Source organism: Bos mutus, chromosome 14, assembly GCF_027580195.1.
Source record: "Bos mutus isolate GX-2022 chromosome 14, NWIPB_WYAK_1.1, whole genome shotgun sequence".
Lineage (NCBI taxonomy): Eukaryota > Metazoa > Chordata > Mammalia > Artiodactyla > Bovidae > Bos > Bos mutus.
Window position 1 is genome coordinate 65,445,477 of NC_091630.1, and position 17,040 is coordinate 65,462,516.

General features: G+C 39.6%; 1 protein-coding gene across 6 annotated transcripts in view; it reads left to right on the forward strand.

Moving 5' to 3' along the window:
* TBC1D31 (TBC1 domain family member 31) overlaps positions 1-17,040 on the forward strand; it is a 66,722-nt gene that overhangs the window by 13,372 nt on the left and 36,310 nt on the right. For all 6 annotated transcript variants that reach the window (XM_070382428.1, XM_005891974.2, XM_070382429.1 and 3 more), the window contains 3 exons: positions 10,641-10,792; positions 13,362-13,521; positions 15,941-16,141. In XM_070382428.1, the coding sequence (XP_070238529.1) occupies positions 10,641-10,792; positions 13,362-13,521; positions 15,941-16,141 (513 nt within the window). The remainder of the gene's footprint in view (positions 1-10,640; positions 10,793-13,361; positions 13,522-15,940; positions 16,142-17,040) is intronic.

Consider the following 17,040-nt stretch of genomic DNA (forward strand, 5'->3'; position numbering starts at 1 on the left):
CCATCTGTCTGTCCCTTCGTTTATTAACTCACTTTTTTTTTTTTTTTAAGTAAATTGTGGACATCAGTATACTTGCTCATCAGTGCTTCAGCCTGCATTTAAATTGGGTTTAGTACTTGTTGATGTAAACTTTGTTTTTAATGTATGTCTTAAGCATTCATTTGTTAAATTTTGATAAATGCATATACGTTTGTAATGTGCAAACCTATTGTTACCACTGGAGAAGGCAATGGCACCCCACTCCAGTACTCTTGCCTGGAAAATCCCATGGACGGAGGAGCCTGGTGGGCTGCAGTCCATGCGGTCGCTAAGAGTCGGACACACCCCGCCCCCTCGCGGGAAACGGGGGCGGGGGGTGGGGGGGGCGCCGGGGGCCTCCCACTTATTCTACACCTCTCATGTCTCTTCACCGTGCCAGACTAGAGTCAAGCTCAACAGGGTCTTCTTTCCCCGCTGATTCTGCCAAGCCCGTTCCCTTGGCTGTGGTTTCGCTGGATAGTAGGTAGGGACAGTGGGAATCTCGTTCATCCATTCATGCGCGTCACTAATTAGATGAGGAGGCATTTGGCTACCTTAAGAGAGTAATAGTTACTCCCGCCGTTTACCCGCGCTTCATTGAATTTCTTCACTTTGACATTCAGAGCACTAGGCAGAAATCACATCGCGTCAACACCCGCCGCGGGCCTTCGCGATGCTTTGTTTTAATTAAACAGTCGGATTCCCCTGGTCCGCACCAGTTCTAAGTCGGCTGCTAGGCGCCGGCCGAGGCGAGGCGCCGCGCCGCGCCTGGCCGACCGATGGCACCCCACTCCAGTACTCTTGCCTGGAAAATCCCATGGACGGAGGAGCCTGGCGGGCTGCAGTCCATGCGGTCGCTAAGAGTCGGACACGACTGAGCGACTTCACTTTCACTTTAAACTTTCATGCTTTAGAGAAGGAAATGGCAACCCACTCCAGTGTTCTTGCCTGGAGAATCCCAGGGACCGGGGAGCCTGGTGGGCTGTCGTCTATGGGGTCGCACAGAGTCAGACACGACTGAAGTGACTTAGCATAGCATAACATTGTTACCACCATCCCAGAAAGTTCCATCATATCCCTTCCCAGGTAAGCACTCCTCTGATGTTCTTCTACCGTGGGTTAGTTTTATCTGTTCTAAAATTTCACAGAAGTAGAGCTTTTCAGTAATGGTTTGTGTAAAGCCTTTTTTCATTCAGCATCATGTTTTTGAGATTCATCCTTGCTGTTTTATGCATCAGTTGTTTGTACCTTTCTGTTGCTCATCAGTATTCCATTGTACACTTGTATCACTTTTTAAAAATCCATTTCTTTTGTTTTTAAGGTTTGTTTTTGTTTGCTATTTGATTAGCTAAATGCTGTTTTCAGGATTGCATCTCCCATTTAATTAATTTGCTTCAGGTTATATTATACATGCAGTATTGCTTTTAATTTCTTGGTTATTAGCATGAACAACTAGCAGTTCATGTCATTTTGTAGTCTCCACAAAAATCCCAGGGTTCTTAATCATTTAAAAAAGGTATAAGTTACAGCCAGCTTACTCATCAGCTATTTTGGTCAAATGCCTTGGTAGGTTTTTTCTTCAGTTGCTTTAATACTTAAGTTTTTTTAAAGTCTAAGAAAGAGAACACTGAAAGTTGAAGCCACAATGGAAACAGTCATGAAACAATGACACAAAAACCATCTATTATTTTTACCATGAAACTAGAATAGTATACACTAAAGAGCTGCCAGGTTTAACCTTGGCTTGGTGGTTCAGACATTTTAGTTTAAAAAAATAGGATTCCAAATCTTAGTGATAAAATAAAATTAAATGTAGTAAATGTAAATACAGTATGCAATATACATATAAGTATATTCTTCTAAAATAATAGAATATCATAGTCTATCTTTAGGTTACCAGCAAGCTTTTCCTCAAAAGACTAGATAGTAAACATCTTTGGCTTTGCTGGCAAAGAGCAAAATTGAGGATATGTGTGTACTTACATAACCACCTGAAATGACATAATTTTAAAACATAAAACTCATTCTCTTGGGCCATACAAGAACTGGAGATGAGTCAGATGGTTGTCACTCCTGGCTTATTCTGCTGAAAACAGGAAGTAATTGTAAACTAAACTTAAAGCAAAACTTTAGTTCTTATCAAGTTTTTATTAAACTTATATTTTTACTGCAGTTTTTTACTTTTAAATTTTTATTGGGGCATATTTGATTTACAATGTCGTGTCACTTTCAGATGTACAGTAAAATCAATTAGTTATACATATGTCCACCTTTAGATTCTTTTTGTTAAAAAAAGTTTATTCATCTGCTTCAGGTCTTAGTTGAGGTACACAGAATCTTCGTTGCGGCACATGGACTCTAGTTTGTGGCACGTGGGCTCAGAGGTTGTGCATGGGCTCAGTAATTGTGCATGGGCTTAGTTTCCCTGAGGTATGAGGGGTTTTCGTTCCTTGACTGGGGGTTGAACCTTCGTCCCCTGTGTTGCAAGGCAGATTCTTAACCACTGGATCACCACAGAAATCCCTTTTTAGATTCTCTTCCCATATAAGCCATTACAGAGTATTGAATAGAATGCCCTGTGCTCTGCAGTAGATTCTTTTTAGATATCTGTTTTACCTACAGTAATGTATAGATGTCAGTCTCAGTCTCTCAGTTTATCCTTCCCCCCTTTTATCCCCTGCTAACCATAGCTATAAAGAAAGCTGAGTGCCAAATAATTGATGCTTTTGAACTGTGGTGTTGGAGAAGACTCTTGAGAGTCCTTCTGACTGCAAGGAGATCAACCAGAAAGGAGATCAGTCCTGAGAGTTCATTGGAAGGACTGATACTGAAGCTGAAACTCCAATACTTTGGCCACCTGATGCGAAGAACTGACTCAGTGGAAAAGACCCTGATGCTGGGAAAGATTGAAGGCAGGAGAAGGGGACAACAGAGGATGAGATGGTTGGGTGGCATCACGGATTCAGTGAGTTCGAGTAAACTCTGGGAGTTGGTGATGGATGGGGAAGACTGGCGTGCTGCAGTCCATGGGGTCTCAAAGAGTCAGACACGACTGAGCGACTGAACCTTAAGTTTGTTTTCTACATCTGTGACTCTGCTTCTGTTTTATAACTAAGTTCATTTGTACCATTTTTTTTAGATTCCACATTTAAGTGATGATATTTGTGTTTCTGTGTCTGACTTCACTCAGTATGACAATCCTTAGGTCCATCCATTTACTGTAGATGGCATTGTTTTGTTCTTTTTTATGGCTGAGTCTGCTTTTATATTTTAAATACAAATTTTGTGATTTTTTTTTTCCCATTGATGACACATGGTAACACATGATGATATGGGTTTCATTTATGATTGCTCTTTTAATCTAAAATGGTCTCCCACCTTTTCTCTTTTATTTCCCTAACATTAATTCTTTTTTTTTTTTAAAGACACCAGGCCAGTTAGTTGTGTTGGAAAATGCCACACATTCTGGATTTGTGTTACTGTCTCCTCATTGCATCATTTAACTTGTTTTCTCACCTGATACCTTGTACGTTCAGTTCAGTCACTCAGTTGTGTCTGACCCTCTGTGACCCTATGGACTGCAGGACACCAGGCTTCACTGTCCATCAGCAACTCCTCCTGGAGCTTGTTCAAGCTCATGTCCATCAAGTTGGTGATGCCATCCAACCATCTCATCCTCTGTCGTCCCCTTCTTCTCCCGCCTTCAATCTTTCTCAGCATCAGGGTCTTTTCCAGTGAGTCAGTTCTTCACATCAGGTGACCAGAGTATTGGAGTTTCAGCTTCAGCATCAGTCCTTCCAATGAATATTCAGGACTGATTTATTTTAGGATTGACTGGTTTGATCTCCTTGCAGTCCGAGGGACTCTCGAGAGTCTTCTCCAACACCAAGATTCAAAAGCATGAATTGTTTGGTGCTTAGATTTCTTTATGGTCCAACTCTCACATCCATAGATGACTACTGGAAAAACCATAGCTTTGACTAACGAACCTTTGTTGCAAAGTAGCAGCTGATGCTACTGATTTCTTGGAAACTTGAATTTAAGTCTAAAGTCTTGAGTAGATTCACATGAATCATTTTTGACAAGCTATTCACCTTGTGTGTAAGATGGAAATAATAATCGTGCTTACCTCAGGGTTGGTTTCAGGATTGAAAATGATAATCTGTGCAAAGCGCTTAGCACGAAGCTTGTGCATAATAAGTGCTTAGTTAGCTGTAGCTGCTGCTGTTTCTATATTGCTGTTATTTTTGTTATCTGTTATCCAGCTTTATAGGATTATTTCAGTGCAATTAGGTATCTTCTAAAAAGCTATAAGGTAACTGTATTCTTTTTCTTTTGAACTATATTAAGTAGATGCATAATCCCTTATTAGCAACTCAAAAACCCAGATGTTTTTTAATAACTCATTTGGTGGCAGAATCTGATTGGAATTCATCTGGCAGCAAAATCTGAACTAAGTTGACCTGAGGCTGAAATATTAATATATTTGAGTATGGGGTGTCGCTCTAAGTCACTGAGAGTTCTACATAATGTTACAGAATATGCATTGTATTGGGCTTCCCTGGTGGCTCAGATGGTAAAGAATCTGCTCGCAATGTGGAAGACCCAGGTTTGATCCCTTTCTCAGATCATAAGTAGTTCTGAATTCTGGAACACATCTTCCCTAAAGGTTTCGGATTAGAAACTATCAGTCAATAGTTTGAGTTTGACTTCAAGATGTTTTTAAAGAATTAACTGCTCCATCTGCTTTCCACTGATTTTTGTACCTAGCCGTACTGGTAATTGATAGTAATAGATAGCAATACCACAGGTGGCTCAGTGGTAAAGAATCCACCTGCAGTGCAGGAGACGCAAGGAGACTTGGGTTCAATCCCTGGGTCAGGAACATCCCCTGGAGGAAGAAATGGCAATCCACTTCAGTATTCTTGGCTGGAAAATCTCTTGGACAGAGGAGCCTGGCAGGCTACAGTCCATTGGGTTGCAAAGAGTCCAACACAACTTAACAACTAAACAACAGCAGTAATAGATACCAATTGTTGAGTCCTTATTATGTACTTAACACTTTGTTTTGTTATTTTTAAGCTTAAATAATCCTGAAAGGTAGATACAACTATCCACATTTTATAATTGGGGAAACTGCACTTCAGGAATATTAAGTAACTTGCCCAGTGTCACATAGCTTATGAAAGAGGTGCAGTTCTGAGTTGAAGCTTGGTTTACTCTGAAGTGGCTCCATTATGCTCTCAGGTGAACCAATTACATTTCTTTGAATTAGAAAATTTTAATTCTTTTGTTGATACTAGGAGGTAGGACATTTAGCTCTGTTAGCTAGAGATTTTGGAATAAATCCTAAGATTTCTGATTACTGTGGTTCAGTATGTATCAGACAAGGTTTTGTGATGATGGCATCAGAGAACACTTAATAGTGTGTCACTAAGCTTAGTCTGGTCATAACAAACACCCTCTTCCAACAACACAAGCGAAGACTCTATACATGGACATCACCAGATGGTCAACACCGAAATCAGATTGATTATATTCTTTGCAGCCAAAGATGGAGAAGCTCTATACAGTCAACAAAAACAAGACCAGGAGATGACTGTGGCTCGGACCATGAACTCCTTATTGCCAAATTCAGACTTAAATTGAAGAAAGTAGGGAAAACCAGTAGACCATTCAGGTATGACCTAAATCAAATCCCTTATGATTATACAGTGGAAGTGAAAAATAGATTTAAGGGCCTAGATCCGATAGATAGAGTGCCTGATGAACTATGGAATGAGGTTCGTGACATTGTACAGGAGACAGGGATCAAGACCATCCCCATGGAAAAGAAATGCAAAAAAGCAAAATGGCTGTCTGGGGAGGCCTTACAAATAGCTGTGAAAAGAAGAGAAGCGAAAAGCAAAGGACAAAAGGAAAGATATAAGCATCTGAATGCAGAGTTCCAAAGAATAGCAAGAAGAGATAAGACAGCCTTCTTCAGCGATCAATGCAGAGAAATAAAGGAAAACAACAGCATGGGAAAGACTAGGGATCTCTTCAAGAAAATCAGAGATACCAAAGGAATATTTCATGCAAAGATGAGATCGATAAAGGACAGAAATGGTATGGACCTAACAGAAGCAGAAGATATTAAGAAGAGATGGCAAGAATACACAGAAGAACTGTACAAAAAAGATCTTCACGACCCAGATAATCACAATGGTGTGATCACTGACCTAGAGCCAGACATCCTGGAATGTGAAGTCAAGTGGGCTTAGAAAGCATCACTACGAACAAAGCTAGTGGAGGTGATGGAATTCCAGTTGAGCTATTCCAAATCCTGGAAGATGATGCTGTGAAAGTGCTGCACTCAATATGCTAGCAAATTTGGAAAACTCAGCAGTGGCCACAGGACTGGAAAAGGTCAGTTTTCATTCCAATCCCAAAGAAAGGCAATGCCAAAGAATGCTCAAACTACCGCACAATTGCACTCATCTCACACACTAGTAAAGTAATGCTCAAAATTCTCCAAGCCAGGCTTCAGCAATATGTGAACCGTGAACTTCCTGATGTTCAAGCTGGTTTTAGAAAAGGCAGAGGAACCAGAGATCAAATTGCCAACATCCACTGGATCATGGAAAAAGCAAGAGAGTTTCAGAAAAACATCTATTTCTGCTTTATTGACTATGCCAAAGCCTTTGACTGTGGATCACAATAAACTGTGGAAAATTCTGAAAGAGATGGGAATACCAGACCACCTGATCTGCCTCTTGAGAAATTTGTATGCAGGTCAGGAAGTAACAGTGAGAACTGGACATGGAACAACAGACTGGTTCCAGATAGGAAAAGGAGTTCGTCAAGGCTGTATATTGTCACCCTGTTTATTTAACTTCTATGCAGAGTACATCATGAGAAACGCTGGACTGGAAGAAACACAAGCTGGAATCAAAATTGCCGGGAGAAATATCAGTAACCTCAGATATGCAGATGACACCACCCTTATGGCAGAAAGTGAAGAGGAACTCAAAAGCCTCTTGATGAAAGTGAAAGTGGAGAGTGAAAAAGTTGGCTTAAAGCTCAACATTCAGAAAATGAAGATCATGGCATCCGGTCCCACCACTTCATGGGAAATAGATGGGGAAACAGTGGAAACAGTGTCAGACTTTATTTTTCTGGGCTCCAAAATCACTGTAGATGGTGACTGCAGCCATGAAATTAAAAGACGCTTACTCCTTGGAAGGAAAGTTATGACCAACCTAGATAGCATATTCAAAAGCAGAGACATTACTTTGCCAACAAATGTTCGTCTAGTCAAGGCTATGGTTTTTTCTGTGGTCATGTATGGATGTGAGAGTTGGACTGTGAAGAAGGCTGAGCGCCGAGGAATTGATGCTTTTGAACTGTGATGTTGGAGAAGACTCTTGAGAGTCCCTTGGACTGCAAGGAGATCCAACCAGTCCATTCTAAAGGAGATCAGCCCTGGGATTTCTTTGGAAGGAATGATGCTAAAGCTGAAACTCCATTACTTTGGCCACCTCATGCCAAGGGTTGACTCATTGGAAAAGACCCTGATGCTGGGAGGGATTGGGGGCAGGAGGAGAAGGGGACGACAGAGGATGAGATAGCTGGATGGCATCACTGACTCAATGGACGTGAGTCTGGGTGAACTCCGGGAGTTGGTGATGGACAGGGAGGCCTGGTGTGCTGCAATTCATGGGGTCGCAAAGCGTCGGACATGACTGAGCGACTGATCTGATCTGAAGCTTAGTCTGTATATACATGGGCACTCAGTAAATTTTTGCTGAATTGTACATTTCACTGTTAACTTTCTCTAACTACTATCCTGAACTCTTTCAACTTTGAAAAGAATTCACATACCTCTCAAAAGTGAATTGGGAAGCCTAGGATTTTCATATTTTGTAAGGAAAAGGTGCAGCCAGCCTTCATAAAGTATATTTTATTAGTGCTCTTGAAGTTTTTTCTAAGCATTTTTTGTTTGTCAGGAGATGACACTATCTAAATAATGACATGATTCATTAGGAACAATTTTATAATCATTAAAATCTGGCAATTAAAATTACAAATCTAGTAATGAATAATCATGTAGGCAATAATCTATCACAGCTATTCCTCAAAATAGCAGCTGATGCTCATTAACTTTTAAGCTTTTGCTTCTCTCAGTAGGAATAAACTTTATTACTTTTCTAGAAAAATACTGCTAATTATAATAAAAAATTTAAGACACTTTTTTTGACATCGGATTGGAAACTGTTTTAATGCATTCATTATAGATTGCATTCATTTAATGCATTCATTACAGAAAGAACTTTCTTCATATTACAAATCTTCTTAATAAAATGGAACTGTTGGCAAAAGACCTACCAGATTGTCTTTGATAAAGGGAGCCCAGGACAAAAGTGAGGAGAGGCTGGATCAGGCAAGGGCCTGGGCATCTGATGTAGTTGAGCTAGCATCTTTTAGAGTCTTACAGCTGTGGTCCTTAGTAGATTGTTCTAATTAACTGGTATGGTCCATAGTACATTTTGTATGCATGTATGTATGTTTTTTAGCATTATTATCAAAAAAGAGATAATGTATTATATATGTAAATATATATATTTACAATTCTCTAAAATTTTTATAGTAATGTTTTTAACTGTTAGAAGCATTGCGTAGCTATAGTATACAATAGCTGGATGACAATAATACAAATTAGTTGCAAGGCTGCCATATTTCATGTGGATGCTTTATTGACCCATTGTTTTTGTAACACTGGGGAAAGCCATGGTAGATGCCGTGTTGATCCTTCTCTTTCTCTGGACATCTCTCTCACTACTGTGATGATGGTTACGTCTAGATTCTGAATACTCAGAGACACTCTAGACCAGTGTTAGAGATGCTGAACACTTCATCCCCAAGGAATGTATTAATAGCACTCCCTCTGACACCAGTAAAATTGTGAAGATGTCAGAATGAAAGGTAACAAATCCTTAAAGGTGCTCTGCCTCCTCTATGAGTCCCTGCCCCTCTCTTTCCACACAAAAACAGTCATATGTTTTAAAAATAATAAAAAAAAAATAAATAAAAATAATAAAGCTTGTAAAGACACAGTAGTAGACACAAGAAGACGTGTTCAGACATAGTGTTAGAGTCAGTTCTAATGCGGGTAAGAAGGCTGATCTGTGTGGAACCAAAGAACAAATACCTAGAACTCGACGTAAACTGTTAAAGGTGAAGATGCGTATACTATACAACCTAGTAAGAAAAAGATTTGTTCATTCATTTATTCACAAAAAACTGTTGCGCACCTTTACTAAGTTCTAGTCATTGTGCTTGCCACTGACCACACAAGAATTAGCAAGACAGACAGGACTTCTGCCCGCTCAGAACCAACCGACTATCTTCAGCTGCGAAGGGTGTTGCATCTCTTGCTCAGTTTTGTCCGCAGTGTTTGGGGTTCCATGCATCGGGTCTTAGGGTAGATTTCCTGTGGGCAGACGAGTGTATAAAGAAATTATAATTCTTCTGTGGTTCAGAGGAATAAAATAGAAGACCAAAGCTGTATTGAGGGGAAAATAAAGGGAAAAAAGAATAAATAGCTAGAGCTGTAACTGTTAGCAGGAATTTATTTTGAGGGGATAGCTAGGAATGCTTGTCCTTAGGGTATTGAATTTTTTTCATGTTCTTTGCTTCCTTTTCTACCTCCCTCTCTGTGTTTTACACAGATGGCACACAAAGGTCTATTTGAGACCATTGAAACCTATGAGAAAATATTGGTCAATTTTAATAAAAATGTTACATGATTGAAGTAAGCATTGCTGACTGCTTATGTAATAGAGAAATAGAAATTATGAGAATAAAATGACATTTTCAGCTTTTCCACCTTTCAGTCTCAATTGTGCATTAAGTAAATTGCATCTCTAATAAAATATGAGAATCCCTAATAAAATATAAAATCTCTAACATCATGTATTTGTTTTCAAGTTTTTACTTTTGCAAAAATGCTTAGCAAACATTTATACATATTTATCTTAAAGCATTTTGCTGTTTTTTCCCTCAAAGAATTAACCCTTAGAAGCAGATTGATTATTCAGAAGAAATATAAGACTTGAGATATATACAGTATCTTTAGTCAGTTTTTACTACCAGCAGGAGTGTATCACAGTTCCTTTTTCTATAGTTTCACCCACATTTAATATTTTTAACACTTGGTTGTTAGTACTTAATACTGTATATTAGTATATAACGTATAAATATACTATGTACATTTTGTGTATATGTATGGTTTGTGTTTTGTATAGTTTGTGCATTATTTTAAAGTAAATTTGATACACATAAAATGGTATCTTATTTTCATTTGAATCTTTTATAAGGTTAAATATTTAAGAATTGTTAGTATTTTATGAATAAACTTGTCATTTTAGTCACCTATTTTTTGTTTAAAGAAGTTTACCTTTTCTTTTGGTTTATAATAGTTTATAAAATATCAGTTTTATCCCCTGGAATATATTGTAAATGTATTTTCTCCAGTTTAAGAAAAAATAATTTTAAGAAAGAATTAACTACTTGTAAATTTTAAACTTAAGAGGGTTAAATGATCCTTATATAAACAATAACTTTTTTTCCTCCCTTTTTAGGTTTTCTTTCTACCATTAAGTAATACCATCCTCAGCTGTTTTAAAGATAATTCCATCTTCGCCTGGGAATGTGATACTCTTGTTTGCAAATATCAATTGCCAGCTCCACCTGAAAGCTCTAATATATTATACAAAGTGTTTGCCGTGACCAGGTAATGTTCACTTTGAGACACTGAGGATTTTTAAGAAATTTAACTTCCAGTGAAATTTTATAAATTTTCATTCAGTATTTTATTGTCATACGAGCAAAAGTTTCCTTTAAACTAAGATATGATCTCAGATATGGTATTAAGATTTTTACTTCTTGTACACAAAAATATAAAAAGTATATGGAATCGTAAGGCTGGTATTCTCATTAGCTATAATAAGCATTAACTAATAGCCACTCCTATCTTGTCTATAATTCTGCCTGTGTTTAGTCACGTACAACTCTTTGCGATCCCGTAAACTGCCCGCCAGTCTCCTCTGTGGGGTTTTCCTGGTTAGAATACTGGAGTGGATTGCCATTTCCCCCTCCAGGGGATCGTCCCAACCCAGGGATCAAACCTGTGTCTCCTGCACTGGCAGGCAGATTCTTCACCACTGCTAACTATCTGCTACTTGTGTACTATGTCGTCGTAAAGCAAAGCCCAAGTGTATCATTTCATGCATAAATATTTCCGCATGTATCCCTAAAGGATAGGACCCTTTTTGAAACACAACTGTGGTACTATATTACACCTTTACAAATTCATAATACTATAATTATTATTCATAGTTCACGATTGGTCTAATTAATCATTTTTGTGGTTGGTTGTTCAAGTTAGGAACAAAATAAGGTTCACACATGGCCTTGGTTGATATAACTCTCTTTATATTATCTTTGCAGTTAATTTGTTAAAGAACTGGTCATTTGTCCTGTAGTTTTCTATATTCTAGATCTGCTTTTTACATCCCTGTGATGCTATTTAATGTGATCTTTTCTCATCTGTATTTACTATAAACTGGTTATGTCATATTTCCTGTAAGTTGGAGGCTTGATCTGATCTGGTTTGATTTGGGAGCAAGAAGACATTGTAGGTGGTTGGTGTACTTTCATCTGGAGGGACATAGAACTCTTTCTTATGATGTTAGTGGTCATTGGTGATCATCACCTAAATATCCTGTGTTGCATTGGAGGTTAGCAAAATGGAACTATTCTGTCTTTCCTTCTCCTTTATTAACCAGAACCCTCTCGAGAAAGAAGCTTCCTCTCATCAACTCTTTGGTTACTTTCCTGTACAGTTAGTAAAGGAAAAGCAGGATAAAATGCTTGATTTCTTCATCTTAAAAAAAAAACCCTTTTCCCCCCAAATAATGGATTGTTTATTGGCATATTCAGAGGTGGCCATTGAAGGTCTTCTGTCTTTAATCTTTGTAAACTCATGGATTTAAGCATAGTTGACATGGTTTGACTCATTAAAATTATTATTCTTAGTGATGCTCTGGTTCTCTCATCTTTGACCAGTGAGATTATCTTCAGGTCGACTCTGAACCCTCTTGATACAACCCTTTGTCTATGATGTGTGTGTGTTAGTTGCTCAGTCATGTCTGACTCTTTGCAATGCCGTGGACTGGAGCCCGCCAGGCTCCTCTACCCATGGGATTCTCCAGGCAAGAATATTGTAGTGTTGCCATTCCCTTCTCCAGGGGATCTTCCTGACCCAGGGATTGAACCCATGTCTCCTGTGTCTTTGCAGGCAGATTCTTGATCACTGAGCTACCAGGGAAGCCCTTTTACAGGCTACTGCAATATAATAGCTTTCTTACTTTGTGTATTTTTAATCTCATTTCCTAAACTCAGTCTCTGCAAAGCAGCTAGAGTGGTCTTCTTAAATCATTAAATCATTCCCCTGTCCAACTCCCTTGAAAGGCTTTACATTGCTCTTAGGAAAGTCCAACTCCCCGCCATATCCCCTGAGGTCTTTTGTCCTCTGGTCTTGGCTTCCCTCCCTTTTGTCATCTTATTTCCTTCCCCATCTAATTTAAGTGTTCAGCCACACTTGAATATTGCTTCTCATTCTTCCTTATATACTAACCTTATTCCTGTCTCAACATTTTTGTATTGGCCAATCAGCAATACTGACAAGCATGGAATTCTTCCTCCAGGTCACCCTGTGACTGGCCCATTCACATCATTCTTGCAGTAGATCTCCTTCCTTTCCCAGCTCTGTAACATCACCTGTTTAAATTAATAAACATTAAGAATTAATTTCCTCAGGTGCTAGCCACATTTTAGTTCTCGGTAATCACACATGGCTAATCGTGACTATTTTGGTTCTTGCTGTTTGGGTTTTTGTTTGTTTATTTTTGGCTGCGTTTGGTCTTCTCTGCTGGGCGCAGGCTTTCTCTAGTTGTGGTGAGTGGGGGCTGCTCTCCCTTGCAGTGCGCAAGCTTCTCACTGTGGTGGCTTCTCTTGTTGTGACACGTGGACCCAGCGGGTGTGGCTCTCAGGCTCTAGAGCGAGGGCTCAGTAGCTGTGGTGCGTGGGCTTAGTGGCCCACAGCACGTGGAATCTTCTGCAATCAGGGATGGAACCTGTGGCCTCTGCATCAGATTCTTATCCACTGTACCACCAGGGAAGTCCAGTAGTGACATTTTTGGACAGCGTAGGTGAGAACATTTCCATCATGATACTGGATCAAGTTGGATAGTGCTGCCATAAATAATTAATCCAGTCTTTTTTACCTGTCTGTTCTGCAGGGATGGCCGAATCCTGGCTGCGGGAGGCAAATCAAATCACATTCATTTGTGGTGCTTGGAAGCTAAACAGCTATTTAGAATTATCCAGATGCCCACCAAAGTTCGTGCCATTCGCCATCTCGAATTTCTTCCTGATAGTTTTGATGCTGGTTCTAATCAGGTTAGTAACATAAAGGTTAGTAATGTGGTACTTTTTTGGAAAAATCATATCAATTTCTGCACTGTATGCTCTCATTTAACTTATGGCAGCCTGATTGTTTCAAGGATTTGAAATTGCCAAAAACTTGTTCAGTTCAGTTCAGTCGCTCAGTAGTGTCTGACTCTAACTTGTTAAGAGTCTAAAACTGAAAGAATGGAAAACATCTTAGTTTCTATATGTTAATGATAATTTACCCTTTTCCCTAAAATCTGTATACTTTATGTCTTACTCCGGTTTACAGGGTGATGAAGTGTGGTATTTTTTTTATTTGATCCTTAAAGAATTCTTTGAGCATAGGCAGGAAATGTTTCACAGACTGTGACATGAAACTAAGTGACTTGTCAACACTGCTGTTACAAGGATTAAAAGTAGGACTAGAACGGAAATTTCCTTGCCTTTTTGTTGTGCTGTGTTTTATCTACCATAACAGGTTGCCTCGAGCCTATGAAACATGTTTTATTTCTATTTAGCCTTAGTTTACAAAGTGCTTCCCTTCCATACACCCTTTTTCTTTTTAATAGTTTAATAGTTGGGCAATTGAACCTTAACTTCTTTATTTTAAATTATCTTGGGTCTTGCCATTAACAAATTTTGTGTGTGTGTGTGTGTGTGTATTTATCATATCTATTTTAAGTTTTCTGAGTAGATAATGCTTTCACATGGTTGAAAACACTAAAAAAAATAGGCATAAAGTGAACTCTTACTTTTCTCTCTCATTTGCCCAGTTACTCACTCTCCAAAACCACTGCTGTTATATATTTTTCCCATTTTGCATTTTTTTCTTTACTTAGTTTACCTTGAAGATTATCCTATATCAGTACAAAACTTCATTCTTTTTTACAGCTGTATAAATTGTTTTAACCAGTCCTTTATTATTGGGCACTCAACCTGTTTTTAGTTCTCTTCTAGCACAAATAATACTGCACTGCATCACTTTTGCACATGTCACCTCACACATCCTGTCTGCAGGGAAAAATAAAATCCCAGAGTTAAGTAGTGGCACCAGCATTATGTGCATCTGTAGTTTGGATAGACCTTGCCTTCCAGAGAAGTGCCGTCAACTGAATGCGGGGATTCCTTCCATGTGACCAACAGAAAAGCATGCTTTTTAGATTGTCACCTTCAAATTGCCTCCAGCTACCTCCAAACTGTAGGCTTTCACATGACAAGGGATGTCAGGGCTTCACAGAATCACCTGGTGACGCTGCCTGCCAGCCCCTGGCCCCGGGGAAAGAGCCTGTAGAGGAAGCAGCAGAGGAGTTTATTGTTTTATGCATTTAAGCTTTCTTAGTACGTGTTTTTAATTTTTCAAGTTGTATGAGTTACAGCTGTTTTTTCCCCCTTAAATGACTAGCTTCCTTTGGACTTCCCCCCACCCCAACACTGTCCTTTTTTGCAGCTCACAGACTTTCTCCCTCCACAACCCAAATGCTGGTTACAACAGCGAGGTCACAGGTTTGTGTGGGGCAGCAGGACAGCTGTCAGCTCTGCTCAAGCTGAGGATGGAGAAGGGAAAGAAGCCCTCCAGCCTTCCCGCTTCTGCCAGCCAGTGTGGAGTCAAAGTGGAGAACTGTACTCCTCTCTCCTTCCCCTGGAGGGGTTGGTAGAGATAGGCCTGCCTGGGTGGGAAGGGAAGAGGCTCAGGTGGCCCTTCTGTAGTCTCCTAGGATAGGCTCCTTACTGGTTCTGGTTAGGGCCAGGCTTACCTGGACCTGAACTGGGCAAATCTGCGTGAGCCGTGATCAGGGATTTTAAATAAACATCGTGGCTCTCTGCGAGTATGGTCTCCTCTGATTGTCCTCCACCCCACCACTGCATGCCCCCCAAGAGAGAACATATGTAAATACACACATATGTAAGTGTGTTTGACTTTTTAAAATTGAGGTGTAATTGACATAGAACATGTTAGTTTCGGGGCTTCCCTCATAGCTCAGTTGGTAAAGAATCTGCCTGCAATGCAGGAAGACCCTGGTTCAATTCCTGGCTTGGGAAGATCCACTGGAGAAGGGATAAGCTACCCCCTCCAATATTCGTGGGCTTCCCTTGTGGCTCAGCTGGTAAAGAATCCGCCTGCAATGTAGGAAACCTGGGTTCGATCTCTGGGTCAGGAAGATTCCCCTGGAGAAGGGAAAGGCTACGCACTCGAGTATTCTGGCCTGGAGAATTCCATGGGCTGTATAGTCCACGGGGTCACAAAGAGTCAGACAGGACTGAGCACCTTCACTTTCACTTTCATGTTAGTTTCAGGTGTGTAACATGATGACTTAGTATTTGTATGTATATATTGTAAAATGATCACCATAATAAGTCAAGTTAACATCTGAGACTTGAAGTTTAAATGTGTTTTAGGAACTCACATGTTGTTTCTCTCTACTCTTAGGTTCTTGGAGTGCTAAGTCAGGATGGTATTATGAGATTTATTAATATACAGACTTGTAAACTTCTCTTTGAAATTGGGAGCCTTGATGATGGAATTAGCTCATCAGTAATTAGCCCACATGGACGGTACATTGCATCTATTATGGAAAATGGCAGTCTGAACATATACTCAGTTCAGACTTTAACGAAAGAAATAAATAAGGTATGTTATCAAGTAAACTTCCCTTTTTTCTTTTAAGATTTAAATGTTGTATCATCAAAAGTAAAAGCTCTGTTACAATTTTGTAACTTCCTCGCACCATTATCCCTTTTTCTGGATGTGTTTTTTCGCTCTTACTCCCAAAGCCACATCTCCAGACTTTGCTCACCTATGCTCCATTCTTACACTGCTGCCTTTGTCAAAGGCCTCTGTTTGTTGTCCCTGTCCCACTCGAGGTACCCCTCTGATCGGTTTCCTGCAAAAAGTCCGCAATCCCAGTCTGTTCATTTTTTTCTCTTTCTTCCCCTCTTGCAGTCTAGATACCTTAGAGCACCTATGACTGTATCTATTCCTCTGTTTCCCGAATTGAGTCAGTACTAAGTCATGAAATCCTTGAATCTGAAATGTCTATACGTGGGCCACCTGTTCGCCATCTCGGCCATCCTTGTATTGGTGCTCACTGACTGCTCTCGAATAATAGTAATCTTGATAAATATACCTAAACTCAGAGCCCTCGGTGCCTGCTCCTCCTCATCAATCATCTTCCACATTCCATTTTTCTAAAATAAGACTTTCATCATCTAAAATAATGCTGTTCTTGTGGCCTCTTTTCCTTTGCCTCTTGCATTAAATCCACTCTTCTGCCTGCCTCTCAGTCTTCTCTGTTCTTGTCTTCTCCACCTGGCGTGTTTCCCTGTACTTTCTGCTTCTCTTACTGTCCCTTTTAGACACCGTGTGCATTTCTACATCTGTTGTTACCCTGCACATTTCATCTGAAATATACTTCCCACTTCTCTTACAGTAATGTAGAATTTCTCCGGCTTGTTGCATCAAATAACAAAGCAAGTTTTACTTTAGATTGTTTCCTTCTCTTTTCTGGGGTGGGGAGGGGAATATTTTTA